This window comes from Pseudophryne corroboree, chromosome 11 (genome assembly GCF_028390025.1).
Source record: "Pseudophryne corroboree isolate aPseCor3 chromosome 11, aPseCor3.hap2, whole genome shotgun sequence".
Lineage (NCBI taxonomy): Eukaryota > Metazoa > Chordata > Amphibia > Anura > Myobatrachidae > Pseudophryne > Pseudophryne corroboree.
The window spans coordinates 290,022,940-290,045,542 of record NC_086454.1 but is presented as its reverse complement, the minus strand read 5'-3'; the positions used below and the strand labels follow the sequence as shown (position 1 = coordinate 290,045,542).

The window sequence follows — 22,603 nt, the reverse complement described above, 5'->3', positions numbered from 1 at the left end:
CCAGATCCACTCCCGACTGCAGAAAAAGTCCCAGATGAAATTCCACCGCAGAGTATTGTCTGCTCTCACACAAAGAGACATATTTCTTCCAAATACGGTGGTAATGTTTAGGCGTTACCCCCTTCCTGGCTTGGATCATAATCGAGATGACCTTGTCAGGAAACCATCTCCTGGCTAGAATCAGCCGTTCAACTTCCATGCCGTTAAACGTAGCTGCGGTAAGTCTTGATAGATGAACTAGCCCTGTTGCAGAAGATCCTCGCGAAGAGGTAGAGGCCACGGATCTTCGAGCAGCATCTCCAGAAGATCCGCATAATAGGCCCTTCATGGCCAGTCTGGGGCAATGAGGATTGCTTGAACCTTTTCCCTTAGAATTCTTGGGATCAGCTGAAGTGGAGGAAACACTTACACCAGGTGGTAGACCCACGGAGTTGTCAGAGCATCTATCGCCACTGCTTGTGGGTCCCTCGACCTGGAACAATACCGCTTGAGCTTCTTGTTGAGTCGAGAGGCCATCATGTCTATTTGTGTATTTCCCCACCGACGCGTCAACCACCGAAACACCTCCAGGTGAAGGCCCCACTCCCCCAGGTGCAGGTCATGTCTGCTGAGTAAGTCTGCTTCCCAGTTGTCTACTCCTGGAATGAAGACCACTGACAACGCCACAGCGTTTTTCCGCCCAGAGGAGAATTCTTGACGCCTCTGATACTGCGGCTCTGCTTTTCGTTCCGTGGCAATAAGTAAGGGACAAGGGGGAGGGGAAAACTTCTGCACTAGTCAAAAGATCAATAAATGTTCATTCTGATATATTACAAACCCCATTAATACATATACTGTAGTGTTGATTCACATTCATATGTTGGGGGTGCCGCCATAGACAATAGAATAAGGACACAAGAAAGGATAGAGAAGATTGTCTCTTGGTTGGCGTACAAAAGGAAGAAGAGGTTAATCAATTTAAAATATAACTTTTAATGACAATTAATTAAAACGATGTGAAATATATATGGAGAAATTTTTTTTCAATAAAAGATACCGTATCTATTAAAATTATATTCACTGTATGTCATTTATTATGTTCCCATTTGTGGTAGTGTTATTATTTAGGAATCTGGACCACTCGTGATGATCTGAACGTTTCCAATACAGTTATGTGGATAGGGGTCCAATAAATTACTAGTCTCTAGGTTCTCTAAGATAGGAGTCTAAATTGATACTTGATAGAGATGAGAAATTCCCTGTATTGCTATCTAACCCTAATGTCTAGCAACATAATGGGTTAATCCATTCGAATTCCCTATCCACATTCTTGTCATTTGCAGAGAGAGCACCCTGTAATATATTGAGCTATGTGCTGGTGCAGTTCTATTGTCCAATACCCCAGCCCCGTGATTATCCTTTCAAAATCACCTATCAGCATTGCCAGAGGGATTTATTGGGAGAAAACAACTGTAACATATTAGACCGTACAATGTTGCGGTTCTCTTTTTCACTACCGCAACACTGTAACTAGTTCGATGTAGTTAAATCTTATCTATTACAGAGAGATTCATATGCAGAATGGAATATGCTGGCATGCACAGTGTTCTCACACTTCACTTCACAAGCGTGTCACTGATGTTGTTACAGAAAGAGCACCCTGTGATATATTGAGCTGTGCACTGGTGCAGCTCTATTTATCTAATATCACAGCCCCGTATTTATTCATATAGAGTTGAGTCCTTTCAAAATCTCCTGTCAACATTACCAGTGTGATTTATTCATTGTAACGTATAAAACCATAATATGTTGTGGTTCTTTTTAACAGTCCCACAACACTGTAACTGTTTGATGTAATTATAACTCATCTGTTACAGAGAGATTCATAAGCAGATTGGGACAGGCTGACATGCGCAGTGTTCTCACATTCAACTTCACGAGCGTGTCAATGATGTTGTTAAACTCAACTTGTTACCATTGCACGTTGTCTATTAAATTGTACGGTCTAATATGTTACAGTTGTTTTCTCCCAATAAATCCCTCTGGCAATGCTGATAGGTGATTTTGAAAGGATAATCACGGGGCTGGGGTATTGGACAATAGAACTGCACCAGCACATAGCTCAATATATTACAGGGTGCTCTCTCTGCAAATGACAAGAATGTGGATAGGGAATTCGAATGGATTAACCCATTATGTTGCTAGACATTAGGGTTAGATAGCAATACAGGGAATTTCTCATCTCTATCAAGTATCAATTTAGACTCATATCTTAGAGAACCTAGAGACTAGTAATTTATTGGACCCCTATCCACATAACTGTATTGGAAACGTTTAGATCAGGCTTGTCCAACCCGCCGGCCGCATGCGGCCCAAGTCGGCTAGTAATGCGGCCCAGGAGCAGCGCTGCAGCAGAGGTTTTTGTTTTTTTTCCCCCCGAGTACGGACACGACATGTGAGGCTGAGCCAGCCCCAGCAGGCTGTCAGCACATCCTGATTGGATTGCTGCTGCTGGGACCAGCACCAGCTCACGCCCTCTCCGCTGTCAGTCACAGTGTAGCCCTCCTCCGCTGCATAGCGGCACACGTGACTGAGCAGCGCGAGAGTAGAGGAGCCCAGCGGAGAAGTTGGTTGTACAAGAACACGTAAGTGAGCCGGGGGTGGGTGTCTGTCCGTGGCCGCGCCGCTGTACAGTGTCCCGGGGGAGGGGGGGGGGGGGGGGGGGGGGTAATCAAGATCTGAAGTCCTGCGCCGCTGTACAGTGTCCGGGGAAGGGGGGGGGGGGGGGGGGGGGGGAGTCCGTGGCCGCGGCTTGCGCCGCTGTACAGTGTCCTGTACAGACGTCCCTCCCGTAGTACAGCAGAGAGGAGCGGCGGACGGAGACGGAGGCAGCGCTGCAGGAGCGGTAAATATGTGTCTGTGTGTGTGTGTGTGTTTTTTTTTACAGCTACAAGGGGCACAGTACAAGGGCGCAGCTACAGGGCCACAACTACAAGGGGCACAGTACAAGGGGGCAGCTACAAGGGGCACAGTACAAGGGGACAGCTACAGGGCCACAACTACAAGGGGCACAGTACAAGGGGGCAGCTACAAGGGGCACAGTACAAGGGGGCAGCTACAGGGCCACAACTACAAGGGGCACAGTACAAGGGGGCAGCTACAGGGCCACAACTACAAGGGGCACAGTACAAGGGGGCAGCTACAGGGCCACAACTACAAGGGGCACAGTACAAGGGGGCAGCTACAGGGCCACAACTACAAGGGGCACAGTACAAGGGGGCAGCTAGTGCTACAGGGCCACAACTACAAGGGGCACAGTACAAGGGGGCAGCTACAGGGCCACATCTACAAGGGGCACAGTACAAGGGGGCAGCTACAAGGGGCACAGTACAAGGGGGCAGCTACAGGGCCACAACTACAAGGGGCACAGTACAAGGGGGCAGCTACAGGGCCACAACTACAAGGGGCACAGTACAAGGGGGCAGCTACAGGGCCACAACTACAAGGGGCACAGTACAAGGGGGCAGCTAGTGCTACAGGGCCACAACTACAAGGGGCACAGTACAAGGGGGCAGCTACAGGGCCACATCTACAAGGGGCACAGTACAAGGGGGCAGCTACAAGGGGCACAGTACAAGGGGGCAGCTACAGGGCCACAACTACAAGGGGCACAGTACAAGGGGGCAGCTACAGGGCCACAACTACAAGGGGCACAGTACAAGGGGGCAGCTACAGGGCCACAACTACAAGGGGCACAGTACAAGGGGGCAGCTAGTGCTACAGGGCCACAACTACAAGGGGCACAGTACAAGGGGGCAGCTACAGGGCCACAACTACAAGGGGCACAGTACAAGGGGCGCAGCTACAGGGGCACAACTACAAGGGGCGCAGCTACAGGGGCACAACTACAAGGGGCACAGTACAGGGGGGCAGCTACAGGGGCACAGCTACAGGGGCACAGCTACAAGGGGCGCAGCTACAAGGGGCACAACTACAAGGGGCGCAGCTACAAGGGCGCAGCTACAGGGGCACAACTACAAGGGGCGCAGCTACAGGGGCACAACTACAAGGGGCGCAGCTACAGGGGCACAGCTACAAGGGGCACAGTACAAGGGGCGCAGCTACAGGGGCACAACTACAAGGGGCGCAGCTACAGGGGCACAACTACAAGGGGCGCAGCTATAGTGGCACAGCTACAAGGGGCGCAGCTACAGGGGCACAACTACAAGGGACGCAGCTACAGGGGCACAGTACAAGGGGCGCAGCTACAGGGGCACAACTACAAGGGGCACAACTACAAGGGGCGCAGCTACAAGGGGCACAACTACAAGGGGCGCAGCTATAGTAGCACAGCTACAAGGGGTGCAGCTACAGGGGCACAACTACAAGGGACGCAGCTACAGGGGCACAGCTACAAGGGGCACAGTACAAGGGGCGCAGCTACAGGGGCACAACTACAAGGGGCACAGTACAAGGGGCACAGCTACAGGGGCACAGCTACAAGGGGCACAGTACAAGGGGCGCAGCTACAGGGGCACAGTACAAGGGGCGCAGCTACAGGGGCACAAGTACAAGGGGCGCAGCTACAGGGGCACAAGTACAAGGGGCACAGTACAAGGGGCGCAGCTACAGGGGCACAACTACAAGGGGCGAACGTCTTCCCGCGTCAGTGAGGGCATAATATTCATTCATTCGTTTGTAAGTATAATTTTCATTTTTATAGGTACCGACCCTTTTGGATTCTACTGGACAAGTGGACGTGACCGGCGTGGGATGTAGGTAAGTAATCTGTCTCTCATTCAGGTATCGTTACTGTTATTTTATTTTATGTGCGGCCCAAACCAAATTTTCATCTTCTAATGTGGCCCAGGGAAGGTGAAAAGTTGGACACCCCTGGTTTAGATCATCACGAGTGGTCCAGATTCCTAAATAATAACACTACCACAAATGGGAACACAATAAATGACATACAGTGAATATAATTTTAATAGATACGGTATCTTTTATTGAAAAAAAAATTTCTCCATATATATTTCACATCGTTTTAATTAATTGTCATTAAAAGTTATATTTTAAATTGATTAACTTCTTCTTCCTTTTGTGCGCCAACCAAGAGACAATCTTCTCTATCCTTTCTTGTGTGCTTTTCGTTCCGCCCTGTCGGTTTATGTACGTCACTGCCGTGACATTGTCCGACTGGACCTGAATGGCCTGGTTCTGAGAACGAAATAAGGCCTGCAGAAGGGCGTTGTATATAGCCCTGAGTTCCAGGATGTTTATTGGAAGGACGACTTCCTGATTTGACCATCTTCCCTGAAACTGCACCCCCTGGGTGACTGCGCCCCAACCTCTGATGCTTGTGTCTGTAGTTAGCAGAATCCAATTCTGAATCCCGAATCTCCGACCCTCGACTAGGTGAGAAGTCTGTAGCCACCACAGGAGGGAGATCCTGGCTTTTGGCAACAGACAGATCCTCTGGTGCATGTGAAGATGCGATCTGAACCATTTGTCCAACAGACCCAGCTGGAAGGACCTCGCATGAAACCTTCCTACTGAATCGCCTCGTAAGAAGCCACCATTTTCCCCAGAAGGCGAATGCACCGAGTTCCAGGTTGGCTTCAGGACATCCCCGAACCATCGACTGGATTACCATTGCCTTTTCCAAGGGAAGAAACACTTTCTGAGACTCTGTGTCCAGTATCATTCCCAGGAAAGGAAGCCTCTCTGTTTGTTCTAGGTGAGATTTTGGTAGGTTCAGAATCCACCCGTGATCCAGGAGTAGTCTGGTTGAGAGGCCAATGCTGTCCAACAACCAGACTTTATCAGAAGATCGTCCAGGTACGGAATTATGTTCACTCCCTGTTTGCGGAGTAGGAACATCATCTCTGCCATCACTTTGGTGAACACCCTCGGTGTCGTGGCGAGACCAAATGGCAAGGACTGGAACTGGTAGTGACAGTCCTGCAGTGCAAACCGTAGATAAGCCTGATGAGGCGGCCAGATCGGAAATGTGAAGGTACGCATCCTTGATATCTAGAGAGACTAGGAATTCCCTCTCCTCCAGACCTGATATCACCGCTCTCAGAGACTCCATCTTGAATTTGAACACTCGTAAGTACGGGTTCAACGACTTGAAGTTCAGAATCGGTCTTACCGGTACTACAAACAAGCAGGAATAATACCCCTGGTTTTGCAGATGAGGTGGAACTGGAACAATGACCTGAGCTGAACCAGTTTTTGAATGGCGTCCTGTAAAGTTATACTTGCCTCTTGTGAAACTGGTAAGCCTGATTTGAAGAATCTGTGAGGTGGGAGCTCCTGGAACTCCAGTCTGTAGCCCTGGGAAATAAATTTATGACCCAGGGATCTTGGCAAGAAGTTGTCCAGATGTGACTAAAGAGTTTTAGCCGGGTTCTCACCTGCCAGTCTTCCAGGCATCGCGGTCCACCGTCATGCTGAAGGTTTTGAGGAAGCAGAGCTTGAGCCCTGTTCTTGTGAACCGTCAGTTGCTGGTTTGCGTGGTTTACCTCTAGCGCCTCTGGTGGCTGTAGAAGAACCTCTGGGTTTGCCCCTAAACTTCACAGTCCGAAAGGACTGTAAATTGGGACCTGAGTAGGCCTTCCTAGCTGGGGGAGCTTCAGAAGGAAGGTATGTGGACTTAACCGCAGTAGCTTTGGAGATCCATTTGTCTGGTTCATCTCCAAATAAGGCCTCGCCTGTGAAAGGTAGGCCTTGCACGCCTTTCCTGGAGTCCGCATCCGCAGTCCATTGGCGTAGCCATAGACCTCTGCTTGCAGATACTGCCATAGCCGTAGTGCGTGCATTAAACAAGCCTATTTCTTTTAAGGCTTCCACCATAAAATTCGCAGAGTCCTGTATGTGCTGTAGGAACAAGATAACCTCCTCCTGAGGCAAGGTGTCTAACCCTTCAATTAGGTTACCCGACTATTTGGCAATGGCTCTTGTAATCCACCCACATGCTATAGTGGGTCTCTGGGCCACCCCAGCAGTTGTATACAAGGATTTGAGCGTAGTCTCAATTTTACGATCAGATGCATCTTTTAGGGAGGCTGCACTCGGGACAGGCAATACAATTTTTCTTGAAAGCCTGGATACTGATGCATCAACTATCGATGGATTTTCCCATTTCTTCCAATCCTCAGGAGGAAATGAAAGGATGATAACAACCGTTTAGGGATTTTAAATTCCCTATCAGGACTAACCCACGGTTCTTCAAACAGGGTATTAAGGGGCAGATGTATTAACCTGGAGACGGCATAATTAAGTGATAAACCAGTGATGAATGCAAGGTGATAAATGCACCAGCCAATCAGCTCCTAACTGTAAATTTACATATTGGAGCTGATTGGTTGGTGCGTTTATCACCTTGCATTTATCACTGGTTTATCACTTCCTTATGCCTTCTCCAGGTTAATACATCTGCACCTGAGTTCCTTTGACACAGGAAAAGTGACTGAGAATTTCTTCTTTCTGTTAAAATAAGATTCCTCACTCTCCTCTGTCACCTTATCAGGGATATTTAGAACTTCTCTGATACCATCTATGAGAGCCTCTATTCCGTGCGACAGAGTACCCTCCCCCACCTCTGAGTCCACCTCACCCTCCTCCATTTCTGACCCCTCATCATCCGAGCCAGAGTGCAGGATATGGGCCAAAGTGCGTTTTTGTGGACAAAAGGCAGGGAACGGAGACGCTGGTTTGAGTCTCTTTTCATAAACTCAGTCATAGATTGTTTTAAGTATTGCGTCTCTTTCTCGGTCCGAGATAACTTAGTAGAGATGGTGGAAATCATTCCCCTAATGAAGTTCAGCCATGCTGGTCCTGCCCGACTAGCCCGGGAAGCTACACTACATTGAGTACACACTAGTGAACCCCCTGGGGAAGAGGAACACTGTGCCTTACATGAAACATATTCTTTGCCTGACATACTGTATAGTGACAGCACACACACACACACACACAGAAAAAGGTTAAATGCACAATTAACCCACAAATAGCCCTTCCAGGGAGACACAGAGAAAGTATGGAAACAGCACACAGCGACCTTAACGCTAATGCCAAGCTTAGCCGGGTCGCAGACTAAGTACCTAGATTAGGGAGGTGCATAGAGGGAGGAGCCAGCACACACTATCAATTTCTTTAAGTGCCCATGGCTCCTAGTGGACTCGTCTATACCCCATGGTACTAAATGAATTCCCAGTATCCCCTAGGACGTAAGAGAAAAAGGATTGCTGCACATCTGTCTCATTCCCAGGAATATTTAAGACATCCCTTATAGCAGTGATAAGTAAGTCTACTGCTTGTGTAGCAGAGGAATCATCTGATTCAGTATTAGATTCCAGCTCTTCCCCCTCCTCTACCTCTGGTACCTCCTCCTCAGATTCTAAGAGGATATCAGGTAACCCCCTTTTTTGGGGTAATGGATTTGATAGAGGGGAAACATGCCTTCTGTCTGCCCTATCTTTTGTCAGAGCAGCCATAGATTGTTGTAACTGCTGCCTTTCTTGTCTACCAGTAGTCCGTTCTTTTGACATGTCAGCCATCATAGATTTTATAGAGCTGAGCCACGCAGGCTCCTGCAAATCACCCCCTGAAGCCCCACTATCTTGTAAGGGCTGACTGCATTGTTCACACATGAGAGAATCTGCAGGGGAGGGGGAAACCTGGTGTGAAAAACAATGCCCACAGCTTTATTCATCATGCTGACAGAGGACATTTACATTCACACAAACACAGAGAACAACAGGTACAAGCAAGCCTGCCCAGACTATTGTGTGTGGAGATACTCAGAGAGGAGGGACCAGCACCAGCCTAAGAACTAACAATTATATAGCTAGAAGTGAGGCAATTTGGTATATAGTGCTTGAGGAGCCTAATATATAGGTCTCACAGCAGGATCTCCCCCTTAACTACACCCCTGTACCAGTGTCTGGCCCTGGAGGATCCTTTGGAAGAGCTGGCAGTCCTGCAGCAGCACTGTGTGTGCATGAAATGGCGCCAAGAAGCCGCTGGTCCCGCTCTGAGGAAGATCCGCCCCTTACAATGGCGCTGGAGCTATACTGATATTTATACTGGCAAATGTCTCCAAAGTGTGTAAAATAAGGTACAATCACCTATTTTCACTATCGCTGCCAGTCTATGCGGGAGGGGGGTATGGGATCACCGCCAGGGACGTCCGTATGCCCGCCCCGTGTTCATGCCGCACATAGGAACCGGGTCCCCCCTAGCGGGGTCCCCGGTTTTCACTGACCACTCTGCCGACCTTCGGGCTCTGTACCAGGGGTTTGCTGTGTCCTGCAGGTGTGTGTGCGAGATCGCAATGCCTGTGGTACACTGACCCTCAGGACCGTTGTCCTGTCAGCAGGATCCAACTCAGCACCTCTAAACGAGGCCGGTGTCGGTCCCGCCCCAGTGTCCCTTGGTGCAGGTAAGCTGTTGCCCAAACAGCTTACCTGAAAATAACAAACAGTAACTAAACTGAAGAAAACTCTCTGGAGCTCCAGAGTGTGCATCCTCTCCTGAGTGCACATTTTTCTAAACTGAGCTGCAAGGGAGGGCATAGAGGGGAGGAACCAGCACACCCTGTGGAAGAAATTTAAAGTGCACCGGCTCCTTCAGACCCCTTCTATACCCCATTGTACTAAGGTCCCCTGTATCCCTTATGAATGATAGAGAAAAAGTGGATATCACACGAGTGCTTGTCATTTCAAGTTGTTGTTTTTTTTGGGGGGGGGGGTTATGTTTTCAAAAGCGCTCAATAAAATAAACTTACTCAAATGATATCGGAGCACAGAGAGAGCACTGAAAGAGCAACATCTTATTAAGAGCTGCCATTTAGATCAACACTAGCCAATCACCTCTTTGTAGAAGAGATCAGAGTTGTTGTGAACGTCATAGGCCAGGAGATTGGTTTGTGTCCCCACTATGAGAGAGTCGCAGCCGAGGGAGGGATCCAGCACTCCGGCAGTGAGGCAGCTGACACTCTGGTTAATGTTCAATAGAGAGATGTCCGTGTCCTGAGTGCTCTGCACTAAGCGGTTTACAGAGGCACGCTGGCCGCGAGCATGGGGATTATGTATAAAAACCTAGGGAAAAAAGTATGCATTAGAAAAAAAAAAACATGATATGTACATACTGTAGGACACGTTATACAAAATGGATGTACAAAATTAATTTTAACCTATTTATATTATTTGCTAAAGTGGAAAAATCACTTATACAGATCAGAGGGAGCCAATTTGTGAGTAAAACCTATATACATGACAATGGTGCTTATCAACTGAAAAGGAACTAGTAACACTAAAGAGGCATGAGGCTGGTGGATTCAGTGTTATGGTTTATTTCTCAACAGGCACAAAGCCTCATGCCTCATTTATGTCACTAGCTCCTTGTGAACAAAAAGGTTGTATAGGTTGTATAGCCTTCAAAATGGCCGCCTCCACCATACATATTCAGTAAGACTTCAATTGAATATACCCCTTAGCCGCATGCATGTTATGGGCCCTGCTTGATAATATCTGACCACATACTCATGTACTTACAACAGAGGTATAAAATATATGTATAGATAACAGGTGGTCGTATGGAGGAGATAAAGTTATTAGGCAGGTAGCAATTTATAAATAAACCTGATGGCACACATGCGTAATCTCAGCTTGTTCCTTTACCTTTCCAGCCTGGGTGGCTGCAGTCAGACAGGGGTGTGTCCCATCGTATTTCCCCACTGCCACCATTCGAGGGTTGATTTTGTGATTCAACTTCAAAGTAAATATTGGAACAAGCATGATGATTATCTGTAAAGAGAGAAGTAATATTGGTCACAAATGAAAGGATGTGTGTACGGCCGCTGTGCAATCTTATAACTCTGGTAGTTCCAAACCATTAACCCATGTCACCCGCCTCCCAGAGGCAGCAGCTTCCCTCAAACCTCCCTGCCAGTCAACATTGCAGTCTTCCAAGGCCACCCTCTGACTTGTTCCTCACATTCAGCTTTTCTCCCATTCCCGTCATCTCCACCTTTAAAGTATTCTTAGAATAAGCCCTTTTCTAATCCAACAAAAACTGTAATCCACCCATTGTGCAGAGGAATGGTACTGCACTCATATTACTGTGGCCTAGGCTTCCACAAATCTGTATTTGTGGCATTGTACCTCACGGAATACAGAAGCCACAATGATGCAATTCAATGGAAGTCACGGTATCCATCGTCTGAGCAGCCCACTTCACTCCAGACACTATGGGGGTAATTCCAAGTTGATCGCAGCAGGATTTTTTTTAGCAGTTGGGCAAAACCATGTGCACTGCAGGGGAGGCAGATATAACATGTGCAGATAGAGTTAGATTTGGGTGGGTTATTTTATTTCTGTGCATGGTAAATACTGGCTGCTTTATTTTTATACTACAAATTAGATTGCAGATTGAACACACCACACCCAAATCTAACTCTCTCTGCACATAAAACTTGGAATTACCCCCTATGTTGGGATTCCTGAAGAGCCCCCCACCCAAATAAAAAAATTGGGCTCTCCCAGACATACAGGGAACGTTGATATGGATTAAGCTATTTCTCAGTTACTACGGAGACAGGTAGCACGCTTTGTGTTTACAGGGAAATACTGAAGAACTTTTTTTTTTTTTTTTTTTTTACACCTGATTTTGGCACAGCCAATATTACTGTCAGCTATCAGAATAGGATGAATAAAGGTGTTTCTCAGCATAGATGTCCACCAGAACAAAAGTAATCCATTTCATTTAGAGGAAACAGCAATATTCTGCCAATCCAAGCTGCATGTGTCATTTCATTTCGCATGAACACAATAGATCCCACAGTATAACAGAGAGCTAGATATTATAGATACATACATATATACATACATACATACATAGATACATAGATACATACAACGTCTGTGTAGCCGGCACTCACAGTTATTGAGATGCTTGTTGTCCTGGTGCCCTCAAAATTATAGTTATGTACATCCAAACAGAGGGTTGCGGCACTCCAGAGTCTTGCTGGCAAATACTGGCATCTCCCGCCGCTGTCCGTGTAGTCAATATTTCATTTTTATTTCAAAAATTTTGTCACGGACCACAGCGGGAGATGCCAATATTTGCTTATATTGAGCAAGATCCAGGAGTGCCGCAACCCTCTATGTGGATGTACACACACACACACACACACACACGTTTTATATATTTATTTTGCTGGGTTAAGGGAATGGGAATCCCGGCTTCAACATCATTATCTAATGGTTATAGTAACCTGTGGCGAGCCAAGCGGAGCATACATAGGTAGCCATAGCCTCCAACTACTTATACCACACAACAATTACGTAAAAAAACCACTAGGGCGCATAAGCAGCCTATATAGTCCTTCCAAAGAAGGTTTCCTCTACCCTCCACCAATAGTAACACCACCAAAAAATTGAAAATAGGACTTAACTGGCGCTTATTTGTTCACAATTGTTTGACAATATTTCAGGCTTCAAAGTCATATGTTATCCCCATATCACAAGGTTCATATGGAGGGAAAGTAATGTATAGTGAAGTACAGTTTAATAAATTAAAATCACATACGCAATGACATGAAATCCATATAAATTATTATTTTTGAAATATCCACACAAATCGCAATGGTTCCTTATAATCTTGCAAAAAGGCAAGTTACTACCTGATTAAAGAGGTCTATTTATGAACATTATTTTTACTAAAATAATGTGAAAAAGGGTGTTTTCACGCCCTTTTCACATTATTTTAGTATCACCTGAATGTATTAAAAGGGCATTTGGAGCAGTTTTCATGAAAAACTGCTCCAAACCCTTAAATTCACTTTTTTTTTTAGTAACCCACATTGCATTCCCCATACTTATAATGGCAAATGCGATGTAGCCAAACTTACTAAAAAAAAAAAAATATAGTGAAAAAATACCGCAGTGTGCCATGATAATCTCGCCAGCATCACAGGGCAGCACTGCGATATACACCCTTTTGCCCAGCTTGAGAAAGCTGTGCGGGACCCGACTCCAGTGATCAGCTCTGTGTGTCCGATGGACACACAGACTGATCAGAGTGTTAAAAAAAAAAAAAAAAAAAAAAACGGGGGAAAAAAAAAACATACTCACCTGTCCCAAGGAGCCGGTGTCCACTGCTCTGCTGAGCGCTGCCGGGTCTCCCATGTGCTGCATTGTGACCCCGGTGCAGTAAAGTGACGCTGCAAAGCAGCAGCACACTTTACAGCAGCGGGGGTCAATGCAGCACACAGGATCCGGCGCCCGACAGCCCAGCAGAAGCAGCGTGGTCCAGCTCCCTGGACAGGTGAGTATATTTTCCTGCTGAGGGGGGTGTTCGCGGCACGTGGGCGTAGACGTGAAGGGGGGGGGGGGGCGACCAGGTGGCGGAGGTAGCGGTGCATGCACAGCAGGACATTGGGGTATTTGTTATGAAAAATACCCCGATGATGCTGCGAAACGGCATCGCAGGGACAGAGCTTGACTGCAAGCTCTGTCCCTACATGCGATAATTGATAAATCCCTGCAATGTAATAAATTATCGCAGTGCGAGTTTGGGCGATTTTATCACCTGTCATCCGCATCCAAGATGCGGATGGTGATAAATAGGCCCCTTAGAACCGTTTTACCAGTATTGGGAGATGAGGGAGTCCCAGACACTCCAGGGATCACCAGTACTGCTGGCCCTCCTATTGCCGTCGAAGTCCCCTGCATGTAACACCAACGTGTTTCCACCCCCGTAACTGGGGTCTTTGTCAAGGTGAATGGCGTGTATATGGATTTTATGCATTGTTCATGTGATTGTGTATGTGATTTTCATTTATTAAACTGTACTTCACTATACATGACTTTCTTTCCCTCCATATGAACCTTGTGATATGGGGATAACATATGACTTTGAAGCCTGACATATTGTGGAAACAACTGTGACCAAATAAGCGCCAGTTAAGTCCTATTTTCAATTTTTTGGGTGGTCCAACTATTTATGATTATGATAAAACAGATTTACAAAAGGTGAGAGGCGCCACCAATATCAGCCAATTGCACAGTTTCATTGGCAAAACTGATGTCATCAGCCTATGCTAATATAATACTGCAGTCTAATCAATGGATCACATATTACACACACATATGCACACACGGATGTGGGGTGTGAGACACATAATACACTGCTATGTATGTGGATGGTTGTGTGTCCCTATACAGCATAGGTCTGCAAACTCGGTCCTCATTACCCCACACAGTGCATGTTTTGCAGGTAACCCAGCAGGTACGCAGGGGGAGTTAATTATTTCACTTGTGATTCTATGAGGAGACCTGCAAAAATAAGATTTTACTTACCGATAAATCTATTTCTCATAGTCCGTAGTGGATGCTGGGGACTCCGTCAGGACCATGGGGAATAGCGGCTCCGCAGGAGACAGGGCACAAAAGCAAGCTTTTAGGATCACATGGTGTGTACTGGCTCCTCCCCCTATGACCCTCCTCCAAGCCTCAGTTAGGTACTGTGCCCGGACGAGCGTACACAATAAGGAAGGATCTTGAATCCCGGGTAAGACTCATACCAGCCACACCAATCACACCGTACAACTTGTGATTTGAACCCAGTTAACAGTATGATAACAATGAAGTAGCCTCTAAAAAAGATGGCTCACAACAATAATAACCCGATTTTTTTGTAACAATAACTATGTACAAGTAATGCAGACAATCCGCACTTGGGATGGGCGCCCAGCATCCACTACGGACTATGAGAAATAGATTTATCGGTAAGTAAAATCTTATTTTCTCTAACGTCCTAGTGGATGCTGGGGACTCCGTCAGGACCATGGGGATTATACCAAAGCTCCCAAACGGGCGGGAGAGTGCGGATGACTCTGCAGCACCGAATGAGAGAACTCCAGGTCCTCCTCAGCCAGGGTATCAAATTTGTAGAATTTAGCAAACGTGTTTGCCCCTGACCAAGTAGCTGCTCGGCAAAGTTGTAAAGCCGAGACCCCTCGGGCAGCCGCCCAAGATGAGCCCACCTTCCTTGTGGAATGGGCATTTACAGATTTTGGCTGTGGCAGGCCTGCCACAGAATGTGCAAGCTGAATTGTACTACAAATCCAACGAGCAATAGTCTGCTTAGAAGCAGGAGCACCCAGCTTTTTGGGTGCCTACAATATAAACAGCAAGTCAGACTTTCTGACTCCAGCCGTCCTGGAATTATATATATATATATTTTCAGGGCCCTGACAACGTCTAGCAACTTGGAGTCTTCCAAGTCCCTAGTAGCCGCAGGCACCACAATAGGTTGTTTCAGGTGAAACGCTGACACCACCTTAGGAAGAAACTGGGGACGAGTCCGCAGTTCTGCCCTGTCCGAATGGAAAATCAAATATGGGCTTTTGTAAGACAAAGCCGCCAATTTTGACAATCGCCTGGCCGAGGCCAGGGCCAACAGCATGGTCACTTTCCATGTGAGATATTTCAAATCCACAGATTTGAGTGGTTCAAACCAATATGATTTGAGGAATCCCAACACTACGTTGAGATCCCACGGTGCCACTGGAGGCACACAAGGGCTGTATATGCAATACTCCCTTGACAAACGTCTGGACTTCAGGAACTGAAGCCAATTCTTTCTGGAAGAAAATCTATAGGGCCGAAACTTGAACCTTAATGGACCCCAATTTGAGGCTCCTAGACACTCCTGTTTGCAGGAAGTGCAGAAATCGACCTAGTTGAAATTTTTTCGTGGGGCCTTCCTGGCCTCACCCACGCAACATATTTTTACCACATGTGGTGATAACATTGTGCGGTCACTTCCTTCCTGGCTTTGACCAGGGTAGGTATGACCTCTTCCGGAATGCCTTTTTCCTTAGGATCCGGCGTTCAACCGCCATGCCGTCAAACGCAGTCGCGGTAAGTCTTGGAACAGACAAGGTCCCTGCTGGAGCAGGTCCTTTCTTAAAGGCCGATGCCACGGTTCCTCTTGGAACAGACATGGTACTTGCTGAAAGCAAATCCCTTCTTAGCTCCCGAGGCCATTAGTCCTCTGTGAGCATCTCTTGAAGTTCCGGTTACCAAGTCCCTCTTGGCCAATCCGGAGCCACGAGTATAGTTCTTACTCCTCTATGTCTTATAATTCTCAATACCTTGGTTATGAGAAGCAGAGGAGGGAATACATACACCGACTGTTACACCCACGGTGTTACCAGGACGTCCACAGCTATCGCCTGAAGGTCTCGTGACCTGGCGCAATACCTGTCCCATTTTTTGTTCGGGCGGGACGCCATCATGTCCACCTTTGGTCTTTCCCAACGGTTCACAATCATGCGGAAAACTTCCCGATGAAGTTCCCACTCTCCCGGGTGGAGGTCGTGCCTGCTGCGGAAGTCTGCTTCCCAGTCGTCCACTCCCGGAATGAACACTGCTGACAGCGCTATCACATGATTTTCCGCCTAGCGAAAAATCCTTGCAGTTTTGCCACTGCCCTCCTGCTTCTTGTGCCGCCCTTTCTGTTTACGTGGGCGACTGCCGTGATGTTATCCCACTGGATCAATACCGGCTGACCTTGAAGCAGAGGTCTTGCTAAGCTTAGAGCATTATAAATTTGCTCTTAGCTCCAGTATATTTATGTGGAGAGAATTCTCCAGACTTGATCACACTCCTTGTGTGACTGCTCCCCAGCCTCTCAGGCTGGCCTCCGTGGTCACGAGCATCCAATCCTGAATGCCGAATCTGCGGCCCTCTAGAAGATGAGCACTCTGTAATCACCACAGGAGAGACACCCTTGTCCTTGGATATAGGGTTATCCGCTGATGCATCTGAAGATGCGATCCGGACCATTTGTCCAGCAGATCCCACTGAAGAGTTCTTGCGTGAAATCTGCCGAATGGAAGCGCTTCGTAATAAGCCACCATTTTTACCAGGACTCTTGTGCAATGATGCACTGACACTTTTCCTGGTTTTAGGAGGATCCCGATTAGCTCGGATAACTCCCTGGCTTTCTCCTCTGGGAGAAACACCTTTTCCTGGACTGTGTCCAGAATCATCCCTAGGACCAGCAGACGTGTCGTCGGAACAACTGCGGTTTTGGAATATTTAGAATCCACCCGTGCTGTCGTAGAACTACTTGAGATAGTGCTACTCCGACCTCCAACTGTTCTCTGGACCTTGTTCTTATCAGGAGGTCGTCCATTTTCTTTGAAGACGAATCCTCCTTTCGGTCATTACCTTGGTAAGGACCTTGGTTGCCTTGGACAATCCAACGGCATCGTCTTGAAACTGATAGTGACAGTTCTGTACCACGAACCTGAGGTACCCTTGGTGAGAAAAGGCAAATTTTGGGACATGGAGGTAAGCATTCCTGATGTCCCGGGACACCATATAGTCCCCTTGTTCTTTGCTATCACTGCTCTGAGTGACTCCATCTGGATTTGAACCCTTGTAAGTGTTCAAATTTTTCAGATTTAGAATAGGTCTCACCTAGCCTTCAGTACCACCATATAGTGTGGAGTAATACCCCTTTCCTTGTTGTCGGAGGGGTAATTTTATTATCACCTGCTGGGAATACAGCTTGTGAATTGTTTTCAATACTGCCTCCCTGTCGGAGGGAGACATTGGTACAGCAGACTACAGGAACCTGCGAGGGGGGAAACCTCTCGACATTCCAATCTGTACCCCTTGGATACTACTTGTAGGATCCAGGGGTCCTGTACGGTCCCAGCGTCATGCTGAGAACTTGGTAGAAGCGGTGGAGGGCTTCTGTTCCTGGGAATGGGCTGCCTGCTGCAGTCTTCTTCCCTTTCCTCTATCCCTGGGCAGATATGACTCTTATAGGGACGAAAGGACTGAGGCTGAAAAGACGGTGTCTTTTTCTGCAGAGATGTGACTTAGGGTAAAAAACGGTGGATTTTCCAGCAGTTGCCCTGGCCACCAGGTCCCATGGACCGACCCCAAATAACTCCTCCCCTTTATACGGCAATACATCTTTGTGCCGTTTGGAATCTGCATCACCTGACCACTGTCGTGTCCATAAACATCTTCTTGCAGATATGGACATCGCATTTACTCTTGATGCCAGAGTGCAAATATCCCTCTGCGCATCTCGCATATATAGAAATGCATCCTTTAAATGCTCTATAGTCAATAAAATACTGTCCCTGTCAAAGGTATCAATATTTTTAGTCAGGGAATCCGACCAAGCCACCTCAGCTCTGCACATCCAGGCTGAGGCGATCGCTGGTCGCAGTATAACACCAGCATGTGTGTGTATACTTTTTAGGATATTTTTCAGCCTCCTATCAGCTGGCTCCTTAAGTACGGCCCTATCCGTAGATGGTACCGCCACTTGTTCTGATAAGCGTGTGAGCGCCTTATCCACCCTGAGGGGTGTTTCCCACCGCGCCTTAACTTCTGGCGGGAAAGGGTATACCGCCAATAATTTTCTATCGGGGGAAACCCACGCATCATCACACACTTCATTTAATTTATCTGATTCAGGAAAAACTACAGGTAGTTTTTTCACCTCACACATAATACCCTTTTTTGTGGTACTTGGAGTATCAGAAATATGTAACACCTCCTTCATTGCCCTTAACGTGTGGCCCTAAAAGAAAATACGTTTGTTTCTTCACCGTCGACACTGAAATCAGTGTCCGTGTCTGGGTCTGTGTCGACCGACTGAGGTAAATGGGCATTTTACAGCCCCTGACGGTGTTTGAGACGCCTGGACAGATACTAATTTGTTCGCCGGCCCGCTCATGTCGTCAACCGGCTTGCAGCGTGTTGACATTGTCACGTAATTTCCATAAATAAGCCATCCATTCCGGTGTCGACTCCCTAGAGAGTGACATCACCATTACAGGCAATTTGCTCCGCCTCCTCACCAATATTTTCCTCATACATGTCGACACACACGTACCGACATACAGCACACACATAGGGAATGCTCTGATAGAGGACAGGACCCACTAGCCCTTTGGGGAGACAGAGGGAGAGTTTGCCAGCACACACCAAAACGCTATAATTATCCAGGGACAACCTTTATATAAGTGTTCCTCCCTTATAGCATTTCAATATATATACATATCGCCAAATCAGTGCCCCCCCTCTCTGTTTTAACCCTGTTTCTGTAGTGCAGTGCAGGGGAGAGCATGGGAGCCTTCCCACCAGCCTTTCTGTGAGGGAAAATGGCGCTGTGTGCTGAGGAGAATAGGCCCCGCCCCCTTTTCGGCGGGCTTCTTCTCCGGAGTTTTAGATATCTGGCAGGGGTTAAATACATCCATATAGCCTCAAGGGCTATATGTGATGTATTTTTCGCCATACAGGTATTATACATTGCTGCCCAGGGCGCCCCCCCCCAGCGCCCTGCACCCTCCGTGACCGCTGTGTGAAGTGTGCTGACAACAATGGCGCACAGCTGCAGTGCTGTGCGCTACCTGATGAAGACTGAGAGTCTTCTGCCGCCTGGTTCCGGACCTCTTCATCTTCAGCGTCTGCAAGGGGGGTCGGCGGCGCGGCTCCGGGACGAACCCCAGGGCGAGCCCTGTGTTCCGACTCCCTCTGGAGCTATGTCCAGTAGCCTAAGAATCCAATCCATCCTGCACGCAGGTGAGTTGAAAATCTCTCCCCTAAGTCCCTCGATGCAGTGAGCCTGTTGCCAGCAGGACTCACTGAAAATAAAGAACCTAAAAACTTTTTCTAAGTAACTCTTTAAGAGAGCCACCTAGATTGCACCCTTCTCGGCCGGGCACAAAAACCTAACTGAGGCTTGGAGGAGGGTCATAGGGGGAGGAGCCAGTACACACCATGTGATCCTAAAAGCTTGCTTTTGTGCCCTGTCTCCTGCGGAGCCGCTATTCCCCATGGTCCTGACGGAGTCCCCAGCATCCACTAGGACGTTAGAGAAACATGCACTGTGTGGGGTAATGAGGACCGAGTTTGCAGAATTATGCTATACAGAGCGTAATCTGGGTGACAGCTGCGGCCTCCCGTCACCATGGTAACGCAACCTGGCCGCACCGCATAGCCCATCTCTCGGCCGGTGTGACTGTACGGCCAACATGTCCTGCACAATCACATCCCCCCTCCCCCTTACATCACCATCCTATTCCCTGCGTTACCGCTACCTGGTACGGGTAACCTCTCCTCCGTACTGACTAATGCTGTCCCACAATGTCTCCGCGTCCGTTGTCAATAAAGTTCTGTGAATGTTTATGGAAGCAGGCAACGTAATGAGTCTGGTCTTTGCTGATTAGCCTGTTCCGGTCCTGGCCGCTCCGTCCCACAATCTCCGCCCCTTTTACCCAGCTTGCACTGCCCTCGGCTTGTGAGGAATCTACTTAACAACCGCTTGTTGCCAGCTCGTTTTCTATGCTAGACGGATATCTACGGGCTAAAACATCTTTGTTTGTTGTGTATTTTCATTTGTGGAGAGCACTTTTCTTGTTATTTCAATAAAGCTGATATTATAAAGGTATTTCTTTTGCTTCAAATGTCATTATTGGGTGTTTTTTTAAAAGGATGCTCATTGCAACGAAAATGTTTGGAAATTACTGCTGCTTTAAATGTTTTAATAAGTACTGTCTGTATGATGCTTGCTGTTTCTTTTTTTTTTAAACCAGATCAGTCTATTCATAGAATGGGTTGTGTAATGGTGAAGGGGGGGGGGGGGGGGGGTGTGTGTGTGTGTAAATATATATACATACATACATACATACATACATACATATTTTTCTAACGTCCTAGAGGATGCTGGGACTCCGCAAGAACCATGGGATAGACGGGCTCCGCAGGAGACATGGGCTCTTTAAGAAAGACTTTGACTCTAGGTGTGCACTGGCTCCTCCCTCTATGCCCCTCCTCCAGACCTCAGTTTGATACTGTGCCCAGAGGAGATGGGTGCACTGCAGGGAGCTCTCCTGAGTTTCCTGCTAAGAAAGTATTTTCTCTGACGTCCTAGTGGATGCTGGGAACTCCGTAAGGACCATGGGGAATAGACGGGCTCCGCAGGAGACTGGGCACTCTATAAGAAAGATTTGGTACTATCTGGTGTGCACTGGCTCCTCCCTCTATGCCCCTCCTCCAGACCTCAGTTAGATTTCTGTGCCCGGCCGAGCTGGATGCACACTAGGGGCTCTCCTGAGCTCCTAGAAAGAAAGTATATTTTAGGTTTTTTATTTTACTGTGAGACCTGCTGGCAACAGGCTCACTGCAACGAGGGACTAAGGGGAGAAGAAGCGAACCTACCTACTTGCAGCTAGCTTGGGCTTCTTAGGCTACTGGACACCATTAGCTCCAGAGGGATCGACCGCAGGACCCGTCCTTGGTGTTCGTTCCCCGAGCCGCGCCGCTGTCCCCCTTACAGAGCCAGAAGCTAGAAGAGGTCCGGAAAAATCGGCGGCAGAAGACTTAAGTCTTCACCAAGGTAGCGCACAGCACTGCAGCTGTGCGCCATTGCTCCTCTTGTACACCTCACACTCCGGTCACTGATGGGTGCAGGGCGCTGGGGGGGGGGGGCGCCCTGAGCAGCAATAATTAGACCTTGGCTGGCAAAATAATCACAATATATAGCCCCAGAGGCTATATATGTGATAAATACCCCTGCCAGATTCCATAAATAAGCGGGAGAAAAGTCAGCCGAAAAAGGGGCGGAGCTATCTCCCTCAGCACACTGGCGCCATTTCTCCCTCACAGCTCCGCTGGAAGGAAGCTCCCTGGCTCTCCCCTGCAGTCTGCACTACAGAAGGGTAAAAAAGAGAGGGGGGGCACTAAATTTAGGCGCAGTATATAATTTATAGTAGCTATAAGGGGATATAATTCAGTTAGTCCCTGTATTATATAGCGCTCTGGTGTGTGCTGGCATACTCTCTCTCTGTCTCCCCAAAGGGCTTTTTGTGGGGTCCTGTCCTCTGTCAGAGCATTCCCTGTGTGTGTGCGGTGTGTCGGTACGGCTGTGTCGACATGTTTGATGAGGAGGCTTATGTGGAGGCAGAGCAGATGCCTATAAATGTGATGTCACCCCCTGCGGGGCAGACACCTGAGTGGATGGACTTATGGAAGGAATTACGTGCAAGTGTCGACTCCTTACATAAAAAATTTGACGACATGCCAAATGCGGGACAGCCGGCTTCTCAGCTCGTGCCTGCCCAGACGACGCAAAGGCCATCAGGGGCTCTAAAGCGCCCGCTACCTCAGATGGCAGACACAGATGTCGACACGGATACTGATACCAGTGTCGACGACGAAGAGTCTAATTTAATGTCCACTAGGGCCATTCGTTGCATGATTGAGGCAATGAAAGAGGTATTACACATTTCTGATATAAACCCAGGTACCTCAAAAAAGGGTATTATGTTTGGGGAGAAAAAACTACCAATAGTTTTTCCCCCATCTGAAGAATTAAATGAAGTGTGTGAAGAAGCGTGGGCTTCCCTGATAAAAAATTGGTAATTTCTAAAAAGTTACTAATGGCGTTCCCTTTCTTGCCAGAGGATAGGTCACGTTGGGAAACACCCCCTAGGGTGGATAAAGCGCTCACACGCTTGTCAAAAAAGGTGGCACTACCGTCTCCGGATACGGCCGCCCTAAAGGAGCCTGCTGATAGA

The 22,603-nt window shown here is 47.8% G+C and overlaps 1 protein-coding gene across 4 annotated transcripts in view; it reads right to left on the bottom strand.

Moving 5' to 3' along the window:
• Window positions 1-22,603, bottom strand: part of BBS2 (Bardet-Biedl syndrome 2) — a 240,030-nt gene that overhangs the window by 92,153 nt on the left and 125,274 nt on the right. For 3 of the 4 annotated variants that reach the window (XM_063945436.1, XM_063945438.1, XM_063945435.1), the window contains exons 2-3: window positions 10,668-10,793; window positions 9,858-10,085 (exon numbers count right to left, since the gene is read on the bottom strand). In XM_063945436.1, coding sequence (XP_063801506.1) covers window positions 9,858-10,085; window positions 10,668-10,793 — 354 coding nt within the window. Of the gene's footprint in view, window positions 1-9,857; window positions 10,086-10,667; window positions 10,794-20,125; window positions 20,303-22,603 lie in introns of those variants that run through there. The other variant, XM_063945437.1, reaches the window with a different exon arrangement.